The 23907-nt window shown below is 39.1% G+C and overlaps 1 protein-coding gene across 1 annotated transcript in view; it reads left to right on the top strand.

Annotated features, from left to right (window-relative positions):
- LOC308638621 (uncharacterized protein) overlaps nt 1-23907 on the top strand; it is a gene marked incomplete at its 3' end in the record, with an annotated part of 148563 nt that overhangs the window by 68378 nt on the left and 56278 nt on the right. Inside the window, exons 2-3 of the mRNA XM_081276241.1 lie at nt 3107-3233; nt 3414-3474. Coding sequence (XP_081132367.1) covers nt 3107-3233; nt 3414-3474 — 188 coding nt within the window. The remainder of the gene's footprint in view (nt 1-3106; nt 3234-3413; nt 3475-23907) is intronic.

Genomic DNA, 23907 nt, shown 5'->3' with positions numbered 1-23907 from the left:
TTGCTCTGTAGTATAGTTCGAACTCTGGTATTGCTATACCACCTGACTCACACTGCCTGCTTAGAATTGCTTTTGCTATTCTGGGTCTTTTGTTTTTCCATATGAATTTCATAATTGCTTTATCTATTTCTACAAGAAATGCCCTTGGGATTTTGATTGGCATTGCATTGAACCTATAGAGAAATTTGGGTAATATTTCCATTTTGATGATGTTAGTTCTTCATATCCATGAACCGGGTACATTTTTCCATCTTCTAAGGTCTTCTTCTACTTCTCTCTTTAGGGTTCTGTAGTTTTCATTGTATAAATCTTTCACCTCTTTTCTTAGGTTGATTCCCAAGTATTTTTTTTTTTTTTGAGGATATTGTGAATGGGGTGGTTGTCCTCATTTCCATTTCAGAAGGTTTGGCGCTGATATACAGGAATGGCTTGGATTTATGCGTGTTGATTTTATATTTGCTGAATTCATTTATTAACTCTAGTAGTTTCTTTGTAGATCCTTTTGGGTCTGTTAGATATAGTATCATATCATCCAGAAATAGTGATAATTTAAGTTCTTTTTTTCTTGTTTTTATGGCTTTAATTTCTTTCGTCTAATTGCTCTTGCCAGTGTATTTAGAACTATATTGAATAGAAGTGGTGATAGAGGGCATCCCTGTCTTGTTCCAGATGTTAGAGGGAATGCCTTCAGTTTTTCTCCATTCAGAATGATGCTACCCTGAGGTTTAGCATATATAGCTTTTACGATGTTGAGGTAAGATCCTGTTATCCCTAGTTTTTCTAGTATTTTGAACATAAAGGGATGTTGTACTTTGTCGAATGCTTTTTCTGCATCTATCGAGATGATCATGTGTTTTTTTTAAGTCTATTGATGTGGTGAATAACATTTCTTGATTTCCATATATTGACCCAGCCTTGCATCCCAGGGATGAATCCTACTTGATCATGGTGCACAATTTTTTTGATATGCTTTTGTATTCGATTTGTCAGGATTTTATTGAGGATTTTTGCATCTATGTTCATTAGAGATATTGGTCTGTAGTTTTCTTTCTTTGAAGTATCTTTGTCTGGTTTCGGTATCAGGGTGATGTTGGTCTCATACAATGAATTTGGAAGATCTCCTTCTTTTTCTGTTTCTTGAAATAATTTGAAAAGTATTGGTATTAATTCTTCTTTGAAGGTTTTGTAAAAGTCCGCTGTATACCCATCCGGTCCTGGGCTTTTCTTGGTTGGTAGTCTTTTGATGGCTTCTTCTATTTCCTCTTTTGTCATTGGTCTGTTTAAATTGTGTGTATCTTCCTGACTCAATCTGGGCAAGTCATATGACTTAAGAAATTTATCGATATCTTCAGTATCTTCTATTTTATTGGAATATAGGTTTTCAAAATAATTTCTAATTATCTTCTGCATTTCTGTAGTATCTGTTGTGATATTGCCTTTTTCATCCCATATGTTGGTAATTTGAGTTCTCTCTCTTCTTCTCTTCGTTAGCATGGCTAAGGGTCTGTCAATCTTATTTATTTTTTCAAAGAACCAACTTTTAGTTTTATCAATTTTTTCAATGTTTTTTTTTGTTTCAATTTCATTGATTTCCATTCTGATTTTAATTCTTTCTTGCCTTCTGCTACATTTGCTGTTGTTTTGCTGTTCCTTTTCTAGGGTTTTGAGATGAAGTGTGAGTTCATTTATTTGTTGGTTTTTTCTTTTTTTGAGGAATGACCTCCAGGAAATGAATTTCCCTCTTAAAACTGCTTTCATTGTGTCCCATAGATTCCGATATGTTGTGTCTGTATTTTCATTTGTTTCTAAGAATTTTTTGATTTCCTCCTTTATGTCTTCTGTAACCCATTGATCATTTAGTAACATATTGTTCATTTTCCAGGTGATGCAGGATTTTTCCTTCCTTCTTTTATCATTGATTTCCAGTTTCATTCCATTATGATCAGATAAGGTGCATTATATTATCTCCACCACTTTATATTTACTAAGACTTGCCCTATGGCATAATATATGGTCTATCTTTGAGAAGGATCCATGTGCTGCTGAGAAGAATGTGTATCCATTTGATGATGTTTGATGTATTCTATATATGTCAGTTAAGTCTAGGTTCTTAATTGTGTTATTGAGTTCTACAGTTTCTTTATTCAGCTTTTGTCTGGTGGATCTGTCCAAAGGAGAGAGCGGTGTGTTGAAGTCATTGATAATTATTGTGTTGTGGTCCATTTGACTCTTGAACTTGAGGAGAGTTTGTTTTATGAATGTTGCAGCACCATTGTTTGGTGCATACTTATTGATAATTGTTATGTCTTGTTGGTGGATGGTTCCTTTTAACAGTATATATTGGCCTTCTTTATCCCTTTTGATTAACTTAGGTTTGAAGTTGTATTTATTTGATATGAGTATGGCCACTCCTGCTTGCTTCCGAGGACCATGTGAGTGGTATGATTTTTCCCAGCCTTTCACTTTCAACCTGTGTATGTCTTTTCCTATCATATGAGTCTCCTGAAGGCAGCATATTCTTGGATTCATTTTTTAAATCTGGGTTACTAGCCTTTGTCTCTTGATTGGTGAATTTAAGCCATTAACTTTTAAGGTTACTATTGATATATTGTTTGTACTTTCAGACATGCTTATTTATGTATTTATTTTAATATGGCTCGTATTTCCTTTTTGGTTATATTTTTTGTTCTTCCCTTTACTGGGTTACCTCCCAATGTTAGTTTTGGGTGCTGTTTTTCAATTCCTCTTCTTGTAGTGTTTTGCTCAGAATGACTTGCAGTGCTGGTTTTCTGGCTGCAAATTCTTTTAACTTTTGTTTATTGTGAAATATTTTAATTTCATTGTCAAATCTGAAGCTTAATTTTGCTGAATACAGTAGTGTTGGTTGGAATTGATTATTTTTCAGTGTTTGAAATACGTTGTTCCAGGATCTTCTTGCTTCCAACGTCTGTGATGAAAAATCAGCCGTTAACCTAATTGGTTTACCCCTGAATGTAATCTGCCTTCTTTCTCTCGTAGCTTTTAATATTCTGTCCTTGTTCTGTATGTTGGATATCTTCATAATTATGTGTCTTGGAGTTGTATATACATTTGTGGTATACTTCAGATCTCAGTGACCTTTGAGGATGTGGCTGTGAACTTCACCAAGGAGGAGTGGGCTTTTCTGGATGCTTCCCAGAAGAACCTTTACAGAGATGTGATGCTGGAAGTCCTCAGAAACCTGGCTTCTATAGGTAACAATGATGGTTTTAAGATTAATCAAATCGAGAACTCATGTTTATTTTGGTCATTTATGTAGAAGGTGAAAAGGAAATCAGTTGATGAATTATTGAAGCATAAATGGCACCTACAATTTGGCAAAGCATTTCTAGCTCCTAAATATTCATAAAGATTGTTATGTTGTCTCATTTTAGGAAACAAGTGGGAAGACAAGACCACTGAAGATCAGATTGAAAACTCTGGAAGCAACCTAAGGTAACTGTACTCACAAGAGGAATTCGTGAGGGAATCTGAGAACTGTCATATAATTTTTAAAGTAAACCAACCGAAGAAGTATGCATAATTGGAAATGTATTTATTCTTATAATATTTTTTACCAGAAATACATACTTATCTGTAACAGGTATTCAGTCTTCTCAAAGTATTTGACATGCAAAAAGTACTATGAAATTGCATATGTGAATATGACTATGTGAATAATAGCCATGGAGAAGCTGTGTTACAAAGGATTGTTTCCTTTCAATCTCTTTATTTTCAGGGAACTTTAACAAGTCAGAAAATCTAGCCTTCACGTGATGTTGGTAGAAATGTAAAGACCTATAAATAAATAGAAAACTGTGAATGAGTTAGATATCAATTATGTGCTGGTCACTTCTTCTTCAAAGAAGTCCTATGGTAAACTTGAAACTTTCCCCACAGAATAGTGTGGGGAAACCTTCAAATTGATTCCAATTCTTAATCAAACAAAGACAAATTTTAATAGATTAAATCCATGTGACTTCATTATGTGTGCAAAAGATTTCATATGTCCTTCATTCCTTCATAGGCACATCACATCTCATTCTGGACACAAATACTATAAGCATGAAGAATGTGAAGAGAATCCATGTGCATTTAAACAATATAGGAAATCTCTGGTTTCTCTCAGAAGTGTTCACACACAAATGTTGTTACAAACTGGAGATAGACCATGTGAAAGTACAGTATGTGGGAAAGTCATCAGTTGTTCCAATGACATTCAAAGACATGAAGAAACTCATCCTGGGTGGCAACCCTATGAATGTCAACAATGTGGTGAAGCCTCTTCTTCTCTCCCAGGTGTTCAAAGACACATGATAACACACAGTGGAGGTAAACCTTTTCAATGTGAGGTATGTGGGAAAGCCTTTCATTTCTCCTCTTTATTTAGAAGACATGAAAGAACTCATTCTGGAGAGAAACTCTATGAATGTAAACAAGATGGTCGAACCTTTATTTCACACACAAGTCTTCAAAAGCACAGGATCACACACACAGGGAATGCACATTTCAAATGTAAGGTATGTGGGAAAGACTTTGCATATCCCAGATTACTTAGAATACATCAGAAAACACATACTGGAGAGAAGCCCTATGAATGTAAGCAGTGTGGCAAAGCCTTTGGTAGATCTGGTGACCTTCACATACATGAAAGAACTCACACTGGAGAGAAGCCCTATGAATGTAAACAGTGTGGCAAAGCCTTTGCTAGATCTGGTGACCTTCACACACATGAAAGAACTCACACTGGAGAGAAACCCTATGAATGTAAGCAGTGTAGCAAAGCCTTTGCTACATCCTCTCAGCTTCATAAACATGGAAGAATACATACTGGAGAGAAGCCCTATGAATGCAAACAATGTGGAAAAGCCTTTGCTGCATCCTATAAGCTTAAGAGCCATGAAAGAACACACACTGGAGAGAAGCCCTATGAATGTCAACAATGTGGAAAAGCCTTTACTGCTTCCTCTTACCTTCAGATACGTGAACGAACTGATACTGGAGAGAAGCCCTATGAATGTAAGCAGTGTGGCAAAGCCTTTGCTACATCCAGTCAACTTCAAATACATGGAAGAGTGCATACTGGAGAGAAGCCCTATGAATGTAAGCAGTGTGGCAAAGCCTTTGCTACATCCAGTCAACTTCAAATACATGGAAGAGTGCATACTGGAGAGAAGCCCTATGAATGTAAGCAGTGTGGCAAAGCCTTTGCTAGATCTGGTGACCTTCACATACATGAAAGAACTCATACTGGAGAGAAGCCCTATGAATGTAAGTGGTGTGGGAAAGCCTTCACTCAGTCCTCTCACCTTCACTCACATGAACAAACTCATACTGGAGAGAAGCCCTATGAATGTAAGCAGTGTGGAAAAACTTTTGCTAGATCTAGTCACCTTCAGATTCATGGAATAACACACTGGAGAGAAGCCCTATGAATGTAAGCAGTGTGGAAAAGCCTTTGCTAGAACTAGTCACCTTCAGATTCATGGAAGAACACACACTGGAGAGAAGCTGTATGAATGTAAGCAGTGTGGAAAAGCCTTTGCTACATCTAATTGCCTTCAGATTCATGGAAGAACACATACTAGAAAGAAACCCTTTGGATGTCAACAATGTGGAAAAACATTTGCTTCATCCCGTCATCTTCGCATACATGGAAGAATGCATACCGGAGAAAAGCCCTATGAATGTGAACAATGTGGAAAAGCCTTTACTGCTGCCTATAACCTTCAGATACATAAACGAACCCATACTGGAGAGAGGCCCTATGAATGTAAGCAGTGTGGGAAAGCCTTCATTCAGTCCTCTCACCTTCACTCACATGAACAAACTCATACTGGAGAGAAGCCCTAGGAATGTAAGCAGTGACCTTCACAGACACGGAAGAATGTATACTGGAGAAAAGCCCAATGAATGTCAACAACGTGGAGAAGCCTTTGGCACATCTTGTCTGCTTCACACATGTGAAAGAACACATACTGCATAGAAATTGTAAGCATGAAAACAATTGGCAAACTCTTCTGTTATTACTGTTTCACTCATATACATGTAGGAAGTTTACTGGAGAAAAATCCTTTGAATGTGAAATATGGTAAATCAATATTTCATGTCATCCTCAAAGACAAGAGAGGCTCACACTGCTGAAAATGTGTGTGTGTGTGTATGTGTGTATGTGTGAGATAGAGAGAGATCAATCAATCCATCCATCCACTGGGGATTTAGTCTGGTGGTGCTCTACACTGAGCTACATTCCAGTTCCTTTTTACTTTTTATTTTGAGACAGGGACTTGCTGAGTTTCTTAGGGTCTTCCTAAGGTGCTGAGGCTAGCCTCCAACATTGATTCTTCAGAATCAGCCTCTCGAGTCTCAGGAATTAAAGGCATACACCACCACATCCAGCCCATCTTTTCATTTTTTTAAAAAAATTATATATATACTAATTTTTTTTTGTCCTAAGAATGAAACCCAGTGCCTCCCACAAGCTAGGCACATTGTCAACCACTGAGCCACAACCTTAACTCAAGGGTTGTGATTTGAAAGGTGGCGTCCCTGGATAACAAGGAGTAAAGAACTCAGTGAGACCCTGTCTCTAAGAAGTAACTCAAATAATAAATAAAAAAGAAGGCTGGGAGTTGGCTGAGTGGTTGAGTGCCACTGAGTTCAATTCCCAGTATCCCCAAGAAAAATGCATTAGAAACCAAGTTTTAATAAACCGTATGATGGGTGGATGGGCTTGTCCATTATATTGTTTTCTTCTTTGGATTCTCAGGCATGGTTCATTAATTCAGGAACTCTGTAAAATTCACCAATTCAATAAAAATCAAGTGTATGGTTTAAAAAGTAATAATATAGCAAGGTCCATAAGGAGCAGCTTCCTGCTCTGGGAACCCTCTGTAATTGGTAGTCATCACAAGTGGCCATAATGTCCTTATCATAAAGAGTTTGTGAAAGCTTTTATTGTGCAGGAGTCTATGAAGGTGCTAAACGTGTCTGTGTTTTCAGAGCCTTTTGATGGAGGAATTCCATATGGAGGTCTCTGATTTATAGATGATGTCATTGGGGAGCTCAAGTGAAACTGATAAGTGAAGAACACATTGCCACATGGTCCAGGGCAGCCTAAAAGGTGTCAGATTTTCTTGTCTTCAAGGAGTGTGTCAAGCAACCTTGGAGGAGGATGTCAGCAATTTACGATGTGCTCCTGCAAAAACCTGATGCTGTGATTCTCTGCTCAGGTCATTTGTGAAAAGCTCATGAGTAGTCTAAAAATTTATTTGGTCCTGTTAGTGATAAGGACAATTTGCATTAGAATGCTATTGAAAGAGAGAAAACAGAAAATATTAGCCAATTCTGAGGCCAAAATATATACCAGTCTTTGATCAGATAGGATTAGTAATTTTCATTATATTTGGTATTGGGTATGGATACTTACAGACTGGACCAGATCATCAAAGTAGCAGTAATCTACCCAAGGCAAATGCTGAGATAGAGAATATCTGCGTTTCTGTAGTTGGTGTTTTATTTTTTCCTCTGTGATTATCAGTGACTGTGTTTAAACATTTCAGGATGCCCAGTTAGAACTCTGATTTTTCCATATTTCATGAATTAGAAAATGTTAGACTATTAAATATTCTGAGGAGCACATCAGATTTTATAGGAATTTTTAGTTTCCATATACCTTGTTTTAACATCAAAAAACATGAAGTGATTTAATTAGAGATTGATGGTGTTTATTTATTTTTGCTACTGGGGATTTCTGTGACAAATGGCCAAACTAGGAGGTTCTGGCAAGGTTTGATGGGAAATTGGAAGAAATAGAGTCACACATGCAGAAGATACAACATCTGGGATCGGGTGGAGCACTGTTCTATGATGGAGCAGCAGGTCTAAAGAATTATGCCAGGGGGGCTGGAAATGTGGCTCAAGTGGTAGCCCGCTCACCTCACATTCGTGGGGCCCTAGGTTTGATCCTCAGCACCACATATAAATAAAATACAAGATGTTGTATCCACCAAAACCTAAAAATATAAATGGACAAATGTTGAAAATTATCTCTCTCTAAAAGAAAAGAAAAAAATAATTACCCTAGCAATCTTTATTGTATATCTTTAATTGATCATATTAAAGACTATGCAAGCATTATTCTTTGTATTTATGAAAGTTACACAGTTAGGAACAGTATGCAGCTATTTCCTCCGTTACATTCTATAGTTGGAATGTGCAATGTTATAGCACTGTGCAGCTCTCAAGAAAGTCCATCCTTTAAAGTTACTTTAAAGCATCCTTTAAAGCAGCGGAACTGGTGAAACATTGTGGTTGATTTAGCAAGGAACTTTGTGCCTGAGAATGAGGTCAAAGCTGAAAAGTCTCCCACAACAGAGTCTCCCCCATGGAGAGCATTGCCATAGCAACCAGGCATCCTATACTTTTGCATAGAAACTTTTCCAGTCACCAAGCATGTCCCTGCCATGACGTCATTAGAGACCTCCATCTCAGACACTTGTCTCCCAATCCCTGTCACTGGTCTCCACAGGGGATTGACCCAAGGCTGCTTTACCACTGAGCTACACCCTCACCAAGGCCCCCCCTCTTTTTTCTTTCTTGAGACAGTGGTGGACTCTTGTTCAGGCTGCTCTCACAGTCATCTAAACCTGGAGCAATGTGGTCTCTGAACCGTTACCCCAATGGCAGTCCCATTTGCTGGGAACTCAGCTGAAGTGGTTCAATTAGAGTAATAACTTTGGAATTCTATAGGATGTGACTACTGTTTCCAACCCATTCTACCAGGCCTGGTAGAAATTTGCAAGTCCATTTCTATGTCTCCAGATCATAAGAAAAAATACTTTTTTTCAAATTTTCACAGATGGACCAATACCACACAGACCCTAAGTACTTGGTAATGAGGGTAGGGATTATGGGAAACTTGTTGGAATTGTGTGGATCCATCCTGCCTTCTGATTTGTCTTCCCTATTTTCTCTCTCACTCATTATAGTACAAGGGGTTCTTAACCACTAAGCCACATCCCCAGACCCTCTTTCATCCCCATGACAGTAGAATGCACATATATACACTTTGGTATATCATAATTGGATGGGATATCATTTCTCATTTTTCTGAGTGTCCATGTTGCAGAATCATATTAGTCATGTAGTCAAATATATACATACAGTAATGATGTCTGTTTCAATCTACTACTATCTTTCCTATTCCCACATCCCTCTCCCCTCCCTCCCATCACTTCCCTCAACCTAATGTAAGGTAAAGCGATTCTGCCCCAGTGCCCCCTCCCTCCTGAATTAGCATCAGCATAGTAGGGAAAACATTTGTCTTTGGTTTTGCGAGACTGGCTTATTTCACTTAGCATGATATTCTCCAACTCCAACCATTTACTAGAAAATGCCATAATTTTAGCCTACTTTCAACCTGACTAATATTCCATTGATTATATATACCACATTTTCTTTATCCATTCATCTTTCAAGAACCACCTAGGTTGGTCCATAGTCTAGCTATTGCAAATTGAGCTGCTATAAACATTGATGTGGCTGCTGAGGAGGTCATACATGTGAAAATATTTTTTAAAAAAACAAGTTGCTGAGCAGGAGAAAATATTTTACATTACATGTTTAATTATCTATCATATTCAGAGTATAAAAGGAACTCTAGTGACTCCATAATAAAATGATCAACAAATTAAAAAATGAATTCCGAATTGTGAACCCCTCAGATATTTCTGCTACTCTTTATGGTGTTTTCTGAGAATGATCTTCAAAATGCTAATTGTTACTTTTTGCTCCCAGTCATCTGGAAGTTTCTAGAGAAAGTTTCTAGTCATCTGCACTAGGCCTAAGTTCCAGTAGTTTTGCTAACTCTGTTGCTGGAAGAATTGCTTCTCTCTCAAATCAATTATAGGTACCAAAGGGGAAAATTAAACAGACTACTGATAGACTCAATAATATTTGAGCACTTTCTGAGCCCTGACCTACTCTTGTTCACCCCAGTAATAATTCCAGGCCTTCCAGTTGTTTTCAGAAGTAGTTTCTCCATGTACTGAGCATCTAAAATTAGTGACTTCTGTTCCAGGGAGTATATCCTAAACATCCAATTTCTATAAGCAACAGAGACTGAGCATGTGCAAATATTCATACATTACAAATAGTTGGATTTGCATTGTTTGTAACTGCTTCAAAAAACTAAAATTTGCAGCAGTCCTGTTAAAAATGTGTTAGAAACCACAGATTCCTGTTTCAGCACAGAAAATTCAATACACTCTTCTTCTAGCTACTTGACACCCTGGAATATAACACACTTGCCTCAGAAATTTAATGCATCAAATGAAAACTTTCCTTCCCCCTATGCAGACTTGTCAGAATGCCTATGATAAAAATCTGAAAGATAGAGGCTGGGGTTCTGGCTCAGTTATAGAGTGCTTCCCTAGCACATGGGAGGCACTGTGTTCAAGCATCAGAAGCACATAAAAACAAATAAATAAAATAAAAGTTATTTGTCTATCTATGACTAGTAAATAAATAAGTAAAATATTTAGAAGTAAAAAATAAAAATCTGAAAGATAGTAGGTACTCCAGAGCATATGAGCATGGATATAAAGATTCACCTGTAAAAATGCTGGTGAGAATATAAATTGAATAAAGGTATTTTTGAAAATGGTATTAAGGTTCTTCAATAAGTTAAAATAAAAATGTCATATGATTCAGTAGTAGTAATTCTGGGTAAGTATCTAAAAAAATTGGAGTCATTAGATCATAGAAGACTACATTTATATTTTCATTGTAGTAATTTTCACAGAACCTGGTAAAAGATCTGAAGTACTTTTAAGGTAAATGGTAGGTTGGGCATAGTGCCACATACCTGTATTCCCAGCAGCTTGGGAGGGTGAGACAGGAGAATCATGAATTTAGAGCCAGTCTCAGCAACATATCAGCCAGGCACTAAGCAAATCATTGAGATCTTGTCTGTAAATAAAATATAAAAAAGGAGCTGGTGATGTAGCTCAGTGGTCGACTAGCTCTGATTTCAACACACAGCATAATAAATAAATAAATAGGCTCAACACATTGACCCTATGCTTTATCTTCCAAGAAGCAATTTACTTGCACCCTTTCTGGATTAACTGGACAGGATGTGTTACATTCTTTAACAAACTATTATCTGCAGGAGAAATGCAGTTTCAAAATAATTTTTGTAAGAGGAACACAAGTTACACTAAAGGGGAGACTTTTGTGATCTTGTTAAAGACCAGATTCTGGAACTCAGGGAAAGAAAGATAATTCTTACTAACCATAAATTCTGCAAGAGTTTATGATTAAGAATTCAATTATAAATCATGAACATGAGGCTAATTAACCTAAAGTTTTCATGGCACTGGATACTTGAGAGTTTGATATTGTCCTTCTGTCAGTCCAAAGTCAAGAAGTGTACCTGGGAAGGATTCTTTAGAATCTCTTTTTAGATCTCTAATAAAATTGGAGAGAAAGAGAGCCATGCTCTTCTCTTTACAGAGAGGACACATTCTCTCTGTTTAAAGTGTCACCTTTTTCTTTCTTCACATCACATCATTGTGTCTGCTTTTTTGTCATGTGAAATGCTCACAAAGAGAAAGAAAAATCTATAAACTGTCATCCAGTTCTGGGAGGAAAAATTAGGAATACTGCATCTATTAGAAATATAGCATAAAAATAGTTGATAAGGCAAGGAGGGAATGCTGGCATTAAAATTGTGAACAGAGCTGAGTGCAGTGGTGCACTCCTGTAATCCCAGGGTCCTGGAAGCCTGAAGCAGAAGGATCATGAGTTCAATGCCAACTTTAGCAAGGGAGAAGTGCTAAGCAAATCAGTGAAACCTCTTTCTTTAAATAAAATACAAAATACTGCTGGGGATTTGGCTCAAGGGTCGAGTGAGCCAATAAGTTCTAGAATGACTTGTTATCCAGTGACAATTAATTGACCCACTATAGGCTGGAACTCAAGATTCAATCACAAGTTCCACAGAAGTCATATGGAAAATAGCTGGTGTCTTATAGATAATGTGGTTAAGTTGTTCCTGCACCCTCTGTCTGATAGGGTCACAGCATGGGATATGCCGTGGCAGAGCTACACCATTTGGAAACTGAAACCATGTGGAGGGTTAAATGTATTGTTTACGATACTCATAATATGGAAAATGGGGTATACATCAATCAATAATAAAAGTACATGTTGACTGAAATGGCAGGAAAATTCCCAAAATGAGACTAAAGATACAATTAAGGCATGCCTGGAGATGTGTTTTGATATCTCTCAGGATTCAAACAATAGTGTTATTCCTCCAAAATTTATGAAGAAAATCTTACAAATCTCAAGGTTCTTGAGAAAAACTTAACAATTTGCACTAAACCCCACATTCTTAATCTATAATCTGTGCAACACACATTTCCCTTCAGTAACAGGCCCACCTTTGCCTTACACAGGAATTCATGATCAAAATGGGAAACACATTGTTAATATTAATGGTAAATGGGTTGTGCTGAAGAGCCTGCTCTTTTGTTAAAGATTACAAAGACATACGAATAGTTGTATTTTGGAAAAGTATCAAAGAAACTCTTAAAGCAGTTAAATAGGTCATATGAAAAAGAAAATTACCTTTGGAATTAAAAATAGAATAATATAAAATTAATATACATTCATTTTAGAAGCACTTCAGAAAAGTGCTTTTAAGTAATAGGCTTTAACTACTTTAAGTGTTTTATTGGGACTTTAGAAGTAAGAAATCTTACCAATAATCATAGGTATGTTTTAAAGTTAAAGGTTAATGATACAATTATACATGTGCTTTAAAGTTAAAAGTTAATAATAGGTCAAGATACATGTAGTCGAGTTGTGTAGTCTAGCACTTATTGATTGAGGTGAAAATGTAAAAGGTTTATCGTGAATGGCAAAGGTTACAGGAAAGTATTTTAAACAATGCACTCAATATCTTAGGTAATGAATATATATCTGAAAATATTGTAACTCTTAAAAATTATGTAAATCAAAGAAATTTTGAGCTTTGAAACTATCCATTAACTACATGAAAAAACACTTGTAAAAAATGTTTAAAAATAAAGGCCCCTCTAGGGGCAGCGGGTACTTCTGAAGGCTGCTCATAACTTGCAACTATAGTCCTGTCTCCTCTTCTTTCTCCTAAGCCACTCATCCTTCAGGATCCCTGTATCTCTGGTAGCTAGGGCTTGACCCAAACAACGGAGATTTAATTTTTTTCTTTTAAATTTAATATTGAGTTTGTTGATGGGCTGTATTGAAATATATATAAAATCTGTGATTTGTGCTCATATTCTCATAGTACCCCTCATAATCCTAACACTATGCTCAAGGCAAAATTGCAAATAAGTCTGTTTTTAATTGCTTATATTCCAGAGTCTAGAGATCTGGCACCCTCCATCTCTTTTTCATTTTTATCGTTAATACTAGAAACTTTAAATTTTATTTGTACTTTTCAAGTACAGCATACGGTGTGTAGAAATGGTGGGTATATTTTGGACTGGTCTCCTAAAATTGACAAAAGGCAGTTATGCAAGGGTAATGCCATGAATCCTGGAGGATTAGTTAGTAGCATCCTTACCTTCAGGGAAGCTGGCATTCAGAAAGATGTTTGGCGCTTAATTGCTGCCTCAGAATTCTTACATTTTACTGACAAAGCTTTACCAGACTTTGTAGGCAAGAACTGTAACAGGAAGGTTCTTGCTACAGCTTATGGGCCTGTGTTCAATCTCCTTATGTTTTAATTACAGGAAATGTAAAAGTTAAAAGGGAAGATGATAGATATCTTGTAACATGTAGTAAATGTAATTTAACTAATTGTATCACCAGAAATAATAGAGAAAAAGGAACGATGATGCTCCATCAGCCCTCCTTTGTCTTATTACCAGGAAATATTTCAAGGCCATGGTAGGCTGATGCTGCTTTTCAAGTCTTACAACAAATACACGCCCAGCTAGTGAGACCTAAGTGTGCTCTTGGACTCATAATAGTGAGAGTTGTTCCCTTGGTTTCTTTTATTGCTTCCATGGTGACAGCTTTGGTGGCCATATCTCAAATATTCAACATGCAAATTTTCTTAATTATTTGGCTCAGAATACTTTCAAGGCTCTTCACAATCAAATAAATGTTGATGAAAGGAATGAGACCAAGCTAAATGCCTTAGAGACTGCTGTCATGAATATAGATAATGAACTTTCCACTTTGAAATTCAAGGAAAGACCTAAATGTCATGCTAGCTATAAGTATGTGGTGTTACTGCTGCCAAATGCAATGCTTCTTAATGGTAGTGGAAGAAGCTTCAAAATCATTTGTTGGATATTTGGCAGAAGAATGCTTGGATGTTTTGGAGCTGCATCATCAGATTCAAGATACAAAAATGTAAGATTCATTTTTCAGATCCTACTTCTTTAGCTGATCAAATACTTAAACTGCTTTAACCCTGGAAATATTCTTAAACACTCTGCATGGTATATCCTTGTATTGTTCTCATTGCCACTTATTCTCTCTTGTGTTGTAATTGTAGGATGTTGTGCCCCTAGAAGAAGAAATCAGGGACTCAAAATAATGACCCATCACCTGCTTTTTCAAAGAAAGAAGAACGGATATGGGGGAAGCACTTCTGAGTGACCCATGCCTTCCAGTCCTGAAGCAGGAGGCTCTGACCAGTCACTACATTTGTGGTGACTTGGGCATTGTCCCAGCTCAGATAGAGAGGGGGGTCTTCAGATGTAGGCATTACCCATGTGGGTTGACTTATCCTCATATGAGGTCCTTGTAACCCTGCTCCTCTGGCCTTTTTTGAATAGAACTTTCTAAGAACAAGAGTCCTTCAATAAAAACTCTCTTCTGAATGTGGTCACTTTCTCCCCAGCCTCTCGTGACTTTCTCTTGCCCTCCCTTTTGGGGGGCCTGAGGCCAAGAGCAGAGAAGAAGTCTTGAAGCTTGTGTAAAGGTAAAGTGTGTCTATGTTTTATTTGGTGTCCCTGGAAATTCACATGAGTGCCCTTAAGGTCAGCTGACTTTGCAGGTCGGGGCTGGCAATTTGTAACTGCGTGGGCAGCAATTTGCCTGACCTGCATGGGCAGCAATTTGTAACTGGTGTTCAGAGGGATTACACACACACACACACACACACACGCACACACACACACACACGCACACACACACAGTTTATATTTTTCAAGAGTAAAAGCTGAAGCAAAAATGCCCCTGAGATGACTAGATATCCACAAGAAGAAAAAATGTATTTGGATACGTACTTCACATCATGTACAAAAGTAAAATTAAAAAAGGATCAAAGTCCTTTGTGTAATAGCTAGAAGCATAAAAGTCATAAAAACAGTTGAGGAAATTTTCATTACTTTGGATGTGGTTATGACTGTATAATATTTGTATTTATTTTAATCACGCCACTCAGATAGAATAATCCCCGTTTAAAAGTGGTATGATTTCATGTCAAAGTAAACATTAATGTTATGTGTAACTGAAATTCAAAAATAAAAAATAAAATTTAAAAATGTAGCTCAGGGGTAAAGCACCCCAGAGTTCAATTTCCAGTACCAACAAATAATTAATAAAGGAACAAAGACATTTCTCAATGTAATAGGCTTAATCTTGACTCTTTTGACACTTCTGTGAGTTCGGTGAAAATGAGAACCATTTTCATGATAATTCATAATTTGTTAAAAATATGCCCACAAAATTATAAGATTTCTCTTTTTGTTGACTCAACGATACATTCATGACTACATGAAGAAGCGACAAGTATACAGATGTTATTTGGGGTCTGAAGGTAATTAGTTAATATTATTTCTTTTACAGCCCTTCAGCTAATATGATTCCACACAATGCTATGGATCATTTGGCTCTAGAGGAATAATCTTTACTCTTGAGAAATTTCAATTTTATTTAAGTCTATAGATTAAGAAAAATGGATGTCCAGGTTTGACTTATACAAGGTAAATGTGGTTGGAGTTTTTCAGATAGAAGTCCCCATTGGGAACAGTGAAATTTCAAATATTATATACGGAAGGCTAGATGAAGTCTATAGTTTAAAAAAAACATATTGGCTAAATTATAAATATATTTTTCTTTACCATTCACAAAATTTATTATGCCACATCTTAAACCTCATATCTAAAATCCATATAGCATATAGAGTTTCCTCACAGTATGGTTACACTAGGCAGAAGATGATTGGCTTATGGATATTTTCTTGCTTATGTAGATTGACAGGCACGCCCCACTCAAACCCTATAATAGTTGTGTACATTCCAAAAAGAAACTGAGCTACTGGACATTGACTTGAGGTTTGTCACAGCCAGTTATCACCAGCTCTCGGGACTGAGGTAGCCAAATAGCAGAGCAACAAATTGACCACACCAGTGACAGAAACTTATGCTAGACAGCAGATAAAAAACTCAAGCCAGCCAATTTTGCTGGACTTTAGTGACCAAGACTACATTTACCTTTATGGACAATTGTTGGAAAGATTATTAAGATAAATTTTTCCAAGGGTATTTGTATTACTGACAGACCTAATTAACTCCTTAAATATGAGAGTGAAGAGAAAAAATGATAAATATCCTGTAGCCTATAAGAATACAACTTATTGCCTCATTAATTATTGCCAGCTAATATTTCAGAACTATAATATGCTGAAGTTAATATTCAGGCTTTGAAACAGGTGTATGTTTATTAACCAGACCTAGCCAAACTGCTGGTCTCATAATCCCTAAAGTAACTACTTTAAATATTATTCCTTGCTTACTCAATTTCGGCCTTTGTGGCTATGTCTTAAATCTTACAATGTATGGATTTTCTTAATGTTTGACTTAAATTGCATCCAACTTCCTTCATGGTCAGATAAGTGCTAATGGAAGGATAAGAACTAAGTAATGATGTTCTAGAAGACAATGTAATGAATAACGTGAGTGAGCCCTTTGTCCTATGGTTTATGGAGAGGCCTAAATGCCATGGCAATGAAAATGTCTGTTACTATGGCCAAAAACAATGCATCCCAATAAAATTGGAAAAGATTAAAAATCTTCTGATGAGTGTTTGGCAAGGTAATAATAATCCAGATTATTGTGTTGACTGTTATGAAGGTAATATGTTTTCTACTAATTCTTTTTGTGTTTCAATAGCAGATAGTGATGACCTTGGACCAAGAGCCAAGTGACTGAAAGAAAATTTCCCAGTTGCATTCCTTTTTTTATATTAAGAAAGGGGGAATATGTGGGAGGCCAACCTTACAGGTGACTGAGTTACACTCCCCAGCTGGGTGCTGAGGTGCTCAGTCACAGAAATGGGTGTGTCTTGCTACAGCCCCATGGGTGAAGCTATGCTCACCTGTTCCTTTGTAATATAACCCCTTGCCCTGTTTAGGATAGAATCTTCCAAATTGCTTAGGACCTCACCATGGCTGAGGTTGGCTTTGAACTCACGGTCCTCCTGCCTCAGCCTCACAAGCTGCTGTGGCTTGAAGTGTTCGCCACCATGCTTGGCCCTCTGAACTACATGCCCTGAACTACATCTCTATTGCAAGTTTTATTTTGAGACAGAGTGAAGCTAAATTGCTGAGGCTGCTCTAGCAGGTTACTGATCTATTTTTGTTTGTTTTGTTTTGCTGTTTGTTAATGAAGGTTTCTGATTTTATTTTTAGAGAGAATGAACTCATTATAGAGCTGGGACCTCCTGAGAAACTGAGGCAGTGAAAAGACCTCCTTGAACCCTTGATTTTTGCAATCACATCAGAAAGTTTTCAGACAGGTTACCCTGTAACAGGCATGAACTTCTTGAAGGGGAAGGAGACATTCTCAAGGGCGAGAGTGGGTCCTCTCAGAAAGCAGAGAGACCGTGTGTCTCATCTGCACTCTACTTTTATTGAAGTCCCTGGGAAGTTTCCAGAGACTCCTGCCCAGGTGCACTTTTTGACTTTTGACACCAGGGTGACATCATACTTTCAAGTCTCGACGGTCGTGGCAACTCTGTCACCTTGGCCCACGCTGAGCCATTCTAATTGGATTCTTATCCAAAAAAGTATCCTTTCTTCCAAAATCTGGTCTGTGGAAAGAGTCACAAAGTCTGTCCCCGCATAGTCACTTGGGTTCCTCTTAGGGGGTTTCCTGCCTGGATTTCTCATGCAGATCACAGGTAGTTTGCTGAGGTATGTGACACCTCCTGTCCACTTAGGCCAGGCAGATTGCAGGTAAATTGCTTTTTGGAAAAGAATGCATGTGCAGGTCAGCACGGCGGGCCCATTTTCCAGGATTATTGTCTTAACCGTCTGTTCCCACCATTCTTGTGTGTGTCCCCTAAAACACTAAGAGACACAGGTACAGAAAAAGCACAGCTTTCGCTGAGAGTATTTCAGGATGGAACATCTGGGTGAGCAGGCATGTTGCAGTCAGCATTCTATCCTCTGGTTCACAAGGGTCCCCGCTTCCCACCCCAGTTCCTCTTTGGCAAAGTACTATGGGGTGCGCCAACTTCCAGATCTTCACCTGGGTTTCCCTGTGTCCCACTGGGCTGTTTAAAGAAGCATGCTGCAGGGCAGAGTGGCACATGCCTGAAATCCCAGTGGTTTGGGAGGTTAATGCAGGAAAACTGCAAGTTGGAAGCCAGCCTCTGCAGCTTAGGGAGGCCCTAAGCCACTTAGCCAGACCCAGTGTCCAAGTGAAAAAGAGCTGGAAGTTTGGCTCAGTGGCTAGGCAGCACTCAGTCAAATCCCTGGTATCAACCCCCCCCATATTTGTATATAAAGCAATACACCCTTAGTTGTCCCCAACTCCCTTTGTCCTTTTGTGCCGGGAAAGTCTTCTTGGGTTGAGTGCATCTTGGACCTAGACACTTTTCACTTTACCTAAATCAACACTGTTTCTTTCTCTCTTGGTCAGGGTGACCCCTCCCCTAACTCCTGTGTGTCCAGGGTGGTTCAGGTGCATGGACTCGGGATCTGCCACCTCCACAGTCTGAGGCTGTACACGTGACTCTCCATTTTGCTCTCCTTGCTCTCAGGCTGCCTTTCTTATGTCTCAATTCTACATTTAAGGCAAAATACTATATTCTCATAAACCATCCATGTTTGGTATTTTATTTAGAGTCAGGCTCTCATTGAGTTGCTTAGCACCTCATTTTTGCTGATGGCTAGATTCGAACTAGCAATCCTCCTGTCTCGGGCTCCTGAGCCTCTGGGATTACAGGCATGAACAACCATGCTGGGTCTCACCCTCTGATTTGTCAACTTCTTCATTGGATTGATAGTAGCTTGGAGTCACCATCTGGAGTTATTCTCTCAGGCCCATTACAGTTATGCTCACACCCACCTTCTTTGAACCACAATAAAAGGGATGCTCAGTGGCAAAGTGCCCTGCCCTCCATTCAATCTCTACCATGGGGGACAATAAAGGCACCTGGAATTCAATTCTCAGCCCTGGGCAGGTATGTGTCCACGTTTCCACACCTGTGGGAATAGGACTCTTTACACAATAGCCCCCCTTGGCCTTGGGCAATATTGTTAGGTAGAATGAACTTGGGCCAGTGAGCAGGATGTGAAAGACTTCACAAAGCCCAACTTAAGAGTAGAGAATAAAGTTGTACTTAATTTCCAAGAGGGGGATAGACATGACAGGCAGTATTGGCCTCAAGTGGCAATTTTTTATGGTTTATATGCAGGGTTAATGGGCCCAGCTGAGCAGGGATTTGGTTTCTTTCTGGTTTGACTATCAGTTGAAACCCAGGATGCTGAGGGTCAGCTACTGGGGGTATGTTGCTTCCTAGGGCTTGTGGCTTTTCTTGAAAACCTGGTCATGGAAAGAATACACTGGAGGGGGACTTCCTCCTGACAAAGTGAGGTCAGTCTGTGCAATGGAGTGACATGCGTCCAGGGGGCAAGTGAGTGTGAGCTCAGAGACAAGGTATAAGACCACAGATGCCTGAAGCTTAAATCCTACAGATAATACTAAATCCTAGATACAATTTCCCCTATCCATACATGCCTATGATTACCCTTTCTATAAAATCTCAAAGTCCTTGTCAGCATCTGAAGACAGGGTAAGGACAGGGTTTCCTTGTCTTCCTGGTGTAGCTGCACTGGTCAAAGTTTCTTTCCTGCTTTGCATCATAACCTTTTCTGTTTGGTTTTGGATGAACACCTGACCAGACCTGTGGGGTCACCAGAGTCACGTCTCTGCAGAAGACTTCCTAACAGTCGAAGTAGAACATCAACACTAAGCCCAAAGCACCCATTTTATTTCCACCCCACATTGCTGCCCTAGAGGATCGCCCTCCATCCTCCCCCACCCTTTCTGCTGGGGAGGGAGCCTTGGGCATCAGAGCCAAACCCAGTTGCTTCCTTTCATAGATCAGGAGCCTCCTCAAAGCAACAGAGGCCAGGAGGTGAGGAGAATTACTAAATAGTTTTCAAATTGTTTTCATTTTTAGATATTATATATGGGTCATATATATGATATCTTTAAAAAGTGTTTCAAAAATTTGGAGACCGTGTCTTTCTAAGTCACTTGAGGTCGCATCAGCTGGGGGAAAACTATATATATTTTATATATATATATATATATATATATATATATATATATATATATATACTATATATTATATATATTATATAATATATTATAGATAATATTCTGATTAGATGTACTTGGTGTGAGAAATATATATATATATTATATATTTTATATATATAAATATATATTTTACATATAAAAATATATTATATATATATAAAGTATATTATATAAAATATCCATTTATATATAAAATATATTATATAAAATACATATTTTGTATATAAATATGTAATATATTATATATATTTTATAAAAAATATGATATATATTTTATATACAAAAAATATATAAAAGATAGATTATATATAAAATATATAATAAAATATCGTTCTTTCTTTTTTAAGGTACTGGGGAATAAACCCAATGGGGCTTGACCCCGATCTGAGCTCCATCCCCATCTTTTCATTTTATTTGAAGACAGGGTCTCACTGTTTGCAGGTGCTGACCTGACCTTGGGCTCCTCCAGCCTCAACCTCCAGGAGAAGCTGTGCTTTGTTTTTGTGTTGAGGTTAAACCCAGGGCCCCGACATGCTCGGAAAGCCCTCTATGGCTAAAGCCTAGCTCAGCGGCAGGTGTCACCTCTGTCCCAGAGGCTAAGCCAAGGCTTCCCGCCTGGATTCGTACCCAGCACAGCCGGGAAGCTCCTCCTGAAAGGGGCTGGGGCCAAGAATCTGTCACTCTACCCAATTTCAGCCAGTGATTGGATGACGTTAGGTGTCAGTCACGATCCAGAGGCGGGCCTGGAGGCCATCCATCCGGGTCGCTGGGGGGATCTGTCCAATCAGTGCGCACAGGGAGGGGAAGGGCGGGCTTCCGCACTCTCGCGGTGTTTTCTTCCTCACTGACTGAGCTACTCCTGCTCCAGGCCCCGTGTTCTCTGCTCCAGGGACCCGGGTGACTGCGCTGCCCTTGTTCTCGGGGATCTCCGGTGCCCGCGGTTCCTCCAGAGGACGCCAGGTCACCAGAGAAGCCAAAAATGGTGAGTTCGCTGAAGGTACGCGGTCAGCACCTGCCTTGGGGCCCGGCGGGCGGGTGAGCTGGTGAGTGGCGCGCGGAATCGCAGCTGTCGGGTGGCCCTGGGTCCTGTCCCCTGGTTCCCTGGGTTTGGAAGGGAGGCTCAGGTCCCAGGTGTCCCCTTTGCTTCCTACCTGTGGCCCGCACTCACTTTTCCCAACGTGTAGGAAGCAGGGCCACAAATGCACCTTCTGTCTCCTAGTGGAGCTCCACCCAGTGGAGGTCCTCCAAATTGCAGGCGCTTCCTGCCTTCTAAAAGGCCACCTTCCCTCCACCTTGCAGATCAGCCAGACATTCCTTTTTCCCACTCGTTTCAAATAGACACCGTCTGCTAATTGTCATTATCGCTTAGTGAAATATTGGAAAGAATCAGTCAATCTTCCTTCCCCTCTCCCTTTCCCCTCCCTTCCTCCCTTCCTCCCTTCTCCTTGTGTTGAAATCTGGGCTGGCCTCTAATTTGTGATCCTCCTGCTTCAGCCTCCCCTGTATCTGGGATTACAGGCTTGTGCCAATGTCCCTGGCAAGAAGAACACTTTTGAAAGCACTTGTTTTCTATTTGTGAATATTATCCTGAGGGGAAAGAATGATCACTTAACACTTCCTTGTGTTTGGTCAGAATAACTGCTTTAAAGGGAATAAGGGGGTTGTTTATAGATCCCAGGGATATGGAATCCTGGGCTACATTAATAGAGTATATGTGCTCCTTTTTTTGATAGTCCATGATGTAGAGTCACACCAGTCCTGTAGTTAGGTAAGCACACGGGGTAATAATGATGTAGGGACAAAGGAGGCAAGGCACTGAAGATAGCTGGAAACAGTTTTATCTGGCTGCAGCCAGACTCAGAGGGCAATGCTTTTGCTGTAATCAATCCATCCATCCCCTGAACCCCGAGTTCAGGTGGTTTCAGAATTTTATACTCAGCATGTAAGGGGAGGGGCTCAGAAGTTCACATTGTAATACCAGGACCCCCAAATAACTCTCAGACCACACAGTCTCATTCCAGTTAAGCATTTATTGCTGGCCAGTGGCAGACACTCTGCTCTTGAAAGAATGAGATGGTCAGAGTGGTGCCCCTGCCTTCAGTTGGCTCCATATTTAAGCACAAAGACCACAAAAGGGAAGTTTGGGGGTCCAGGCAACGTAAGCAAGCCTGAAAGTTGTGGTCAGTTTGTCTCCAGTTGGCCCCATAGATCACTCTGTGTTCTTGGGGAATTTTCATGAACAAAAGAATCCAAACGGCCCCAGTCATGAGCTTTTTGAGTGTCATGGCTGAGTTCACAAAGTGGAGTCACCATAGTCAAGTTATCACATCACACACGTAAAAGCAGGTTTTTCTTTCTCTGTTCTGGCCAAGTTAACCCTTCAAGGACAGCACCTGAGGAGGGGAGAGCTTCTTCTCCCCTTTCTTTCCTCCCCCACCAGCTGTTCCCATGGAGCCCAGTTGGTAACTTCTCTGTGAAGCCCAGCTCAAGGCCGGAGGCCTTGTTTGCACATTTCTACAAACTAGTATACTGGATACAAGTGTGTAAAAAACTAGTAAGGGGGAGTCCAGCACCTGGAGTGCTGATTTCTTCCAGACTAGCAGCCCAGTAAAATAGGGCAACACAAAAATAGGAAGTTTATCTACACTGAACGTTTTTGTGGACACTCTTTTGTTGACAGTCCTAAAATTAGCCATGGTGAAGATTTCTGAAGAATCCTAGTTAATTTTTTTTTTTTTTTTTGTGAAAAGAGGGGATGCCACTACAATAATGTCTGATTCCTTGACTGTCCTTCATCCCCAACTCTTTTCAGTATGATTTTCAGAAAGGATCTGGTTATGGTGCCCAGCCTGGCCTGAAAGTTGTTATCCTCCTGCCTCAGTTTCCTAATCTGTTGGGATTAAAGGCATCGACAACCCCAGCTACAGAACATAGTTCATTTTAACCCAAATATTAATTATTATACTAAGGAACATGGATTCAAGTTAACCTGAATGATGTGTGTGTCCCTTTCTGGAAGATATTACATCACTTCTCTCTCTCTATCTTTCTTTCTAATTTTCTTTCTTTTTTTTTTTTTTCTTTTTTCTTTAATATACCAGGGATTGAACCCAGGGACACTTAAACACTGAGCCACATTCCCAGTCCTTTTTATATTGTATTTTCAGACAGGATGTCACTAAGTTCCTGATGGTCTCACTAAATTGCTGAGTCTGGCTTTGAATTTAGCAATCCTCTTATCTTTGCCTCTCAAGCTGCTGGGATTACA

The sequence above is a fragment of the Spermophilus citellus genome (assembly GCF_964194105.1).
Source record: "Spermophilus citellus genome assembly, chromosome: 19".
NCBI lineage: Eukaryota > Metazoa > Chordata > Mammalia > Rodentia > Sciuridae > Spermophilus > Spermophilus citellus.
Note: the sequence above shows the minus strand (reverse complement) of the source record. Positions and strands in the feature narration are given on the sequence as shown.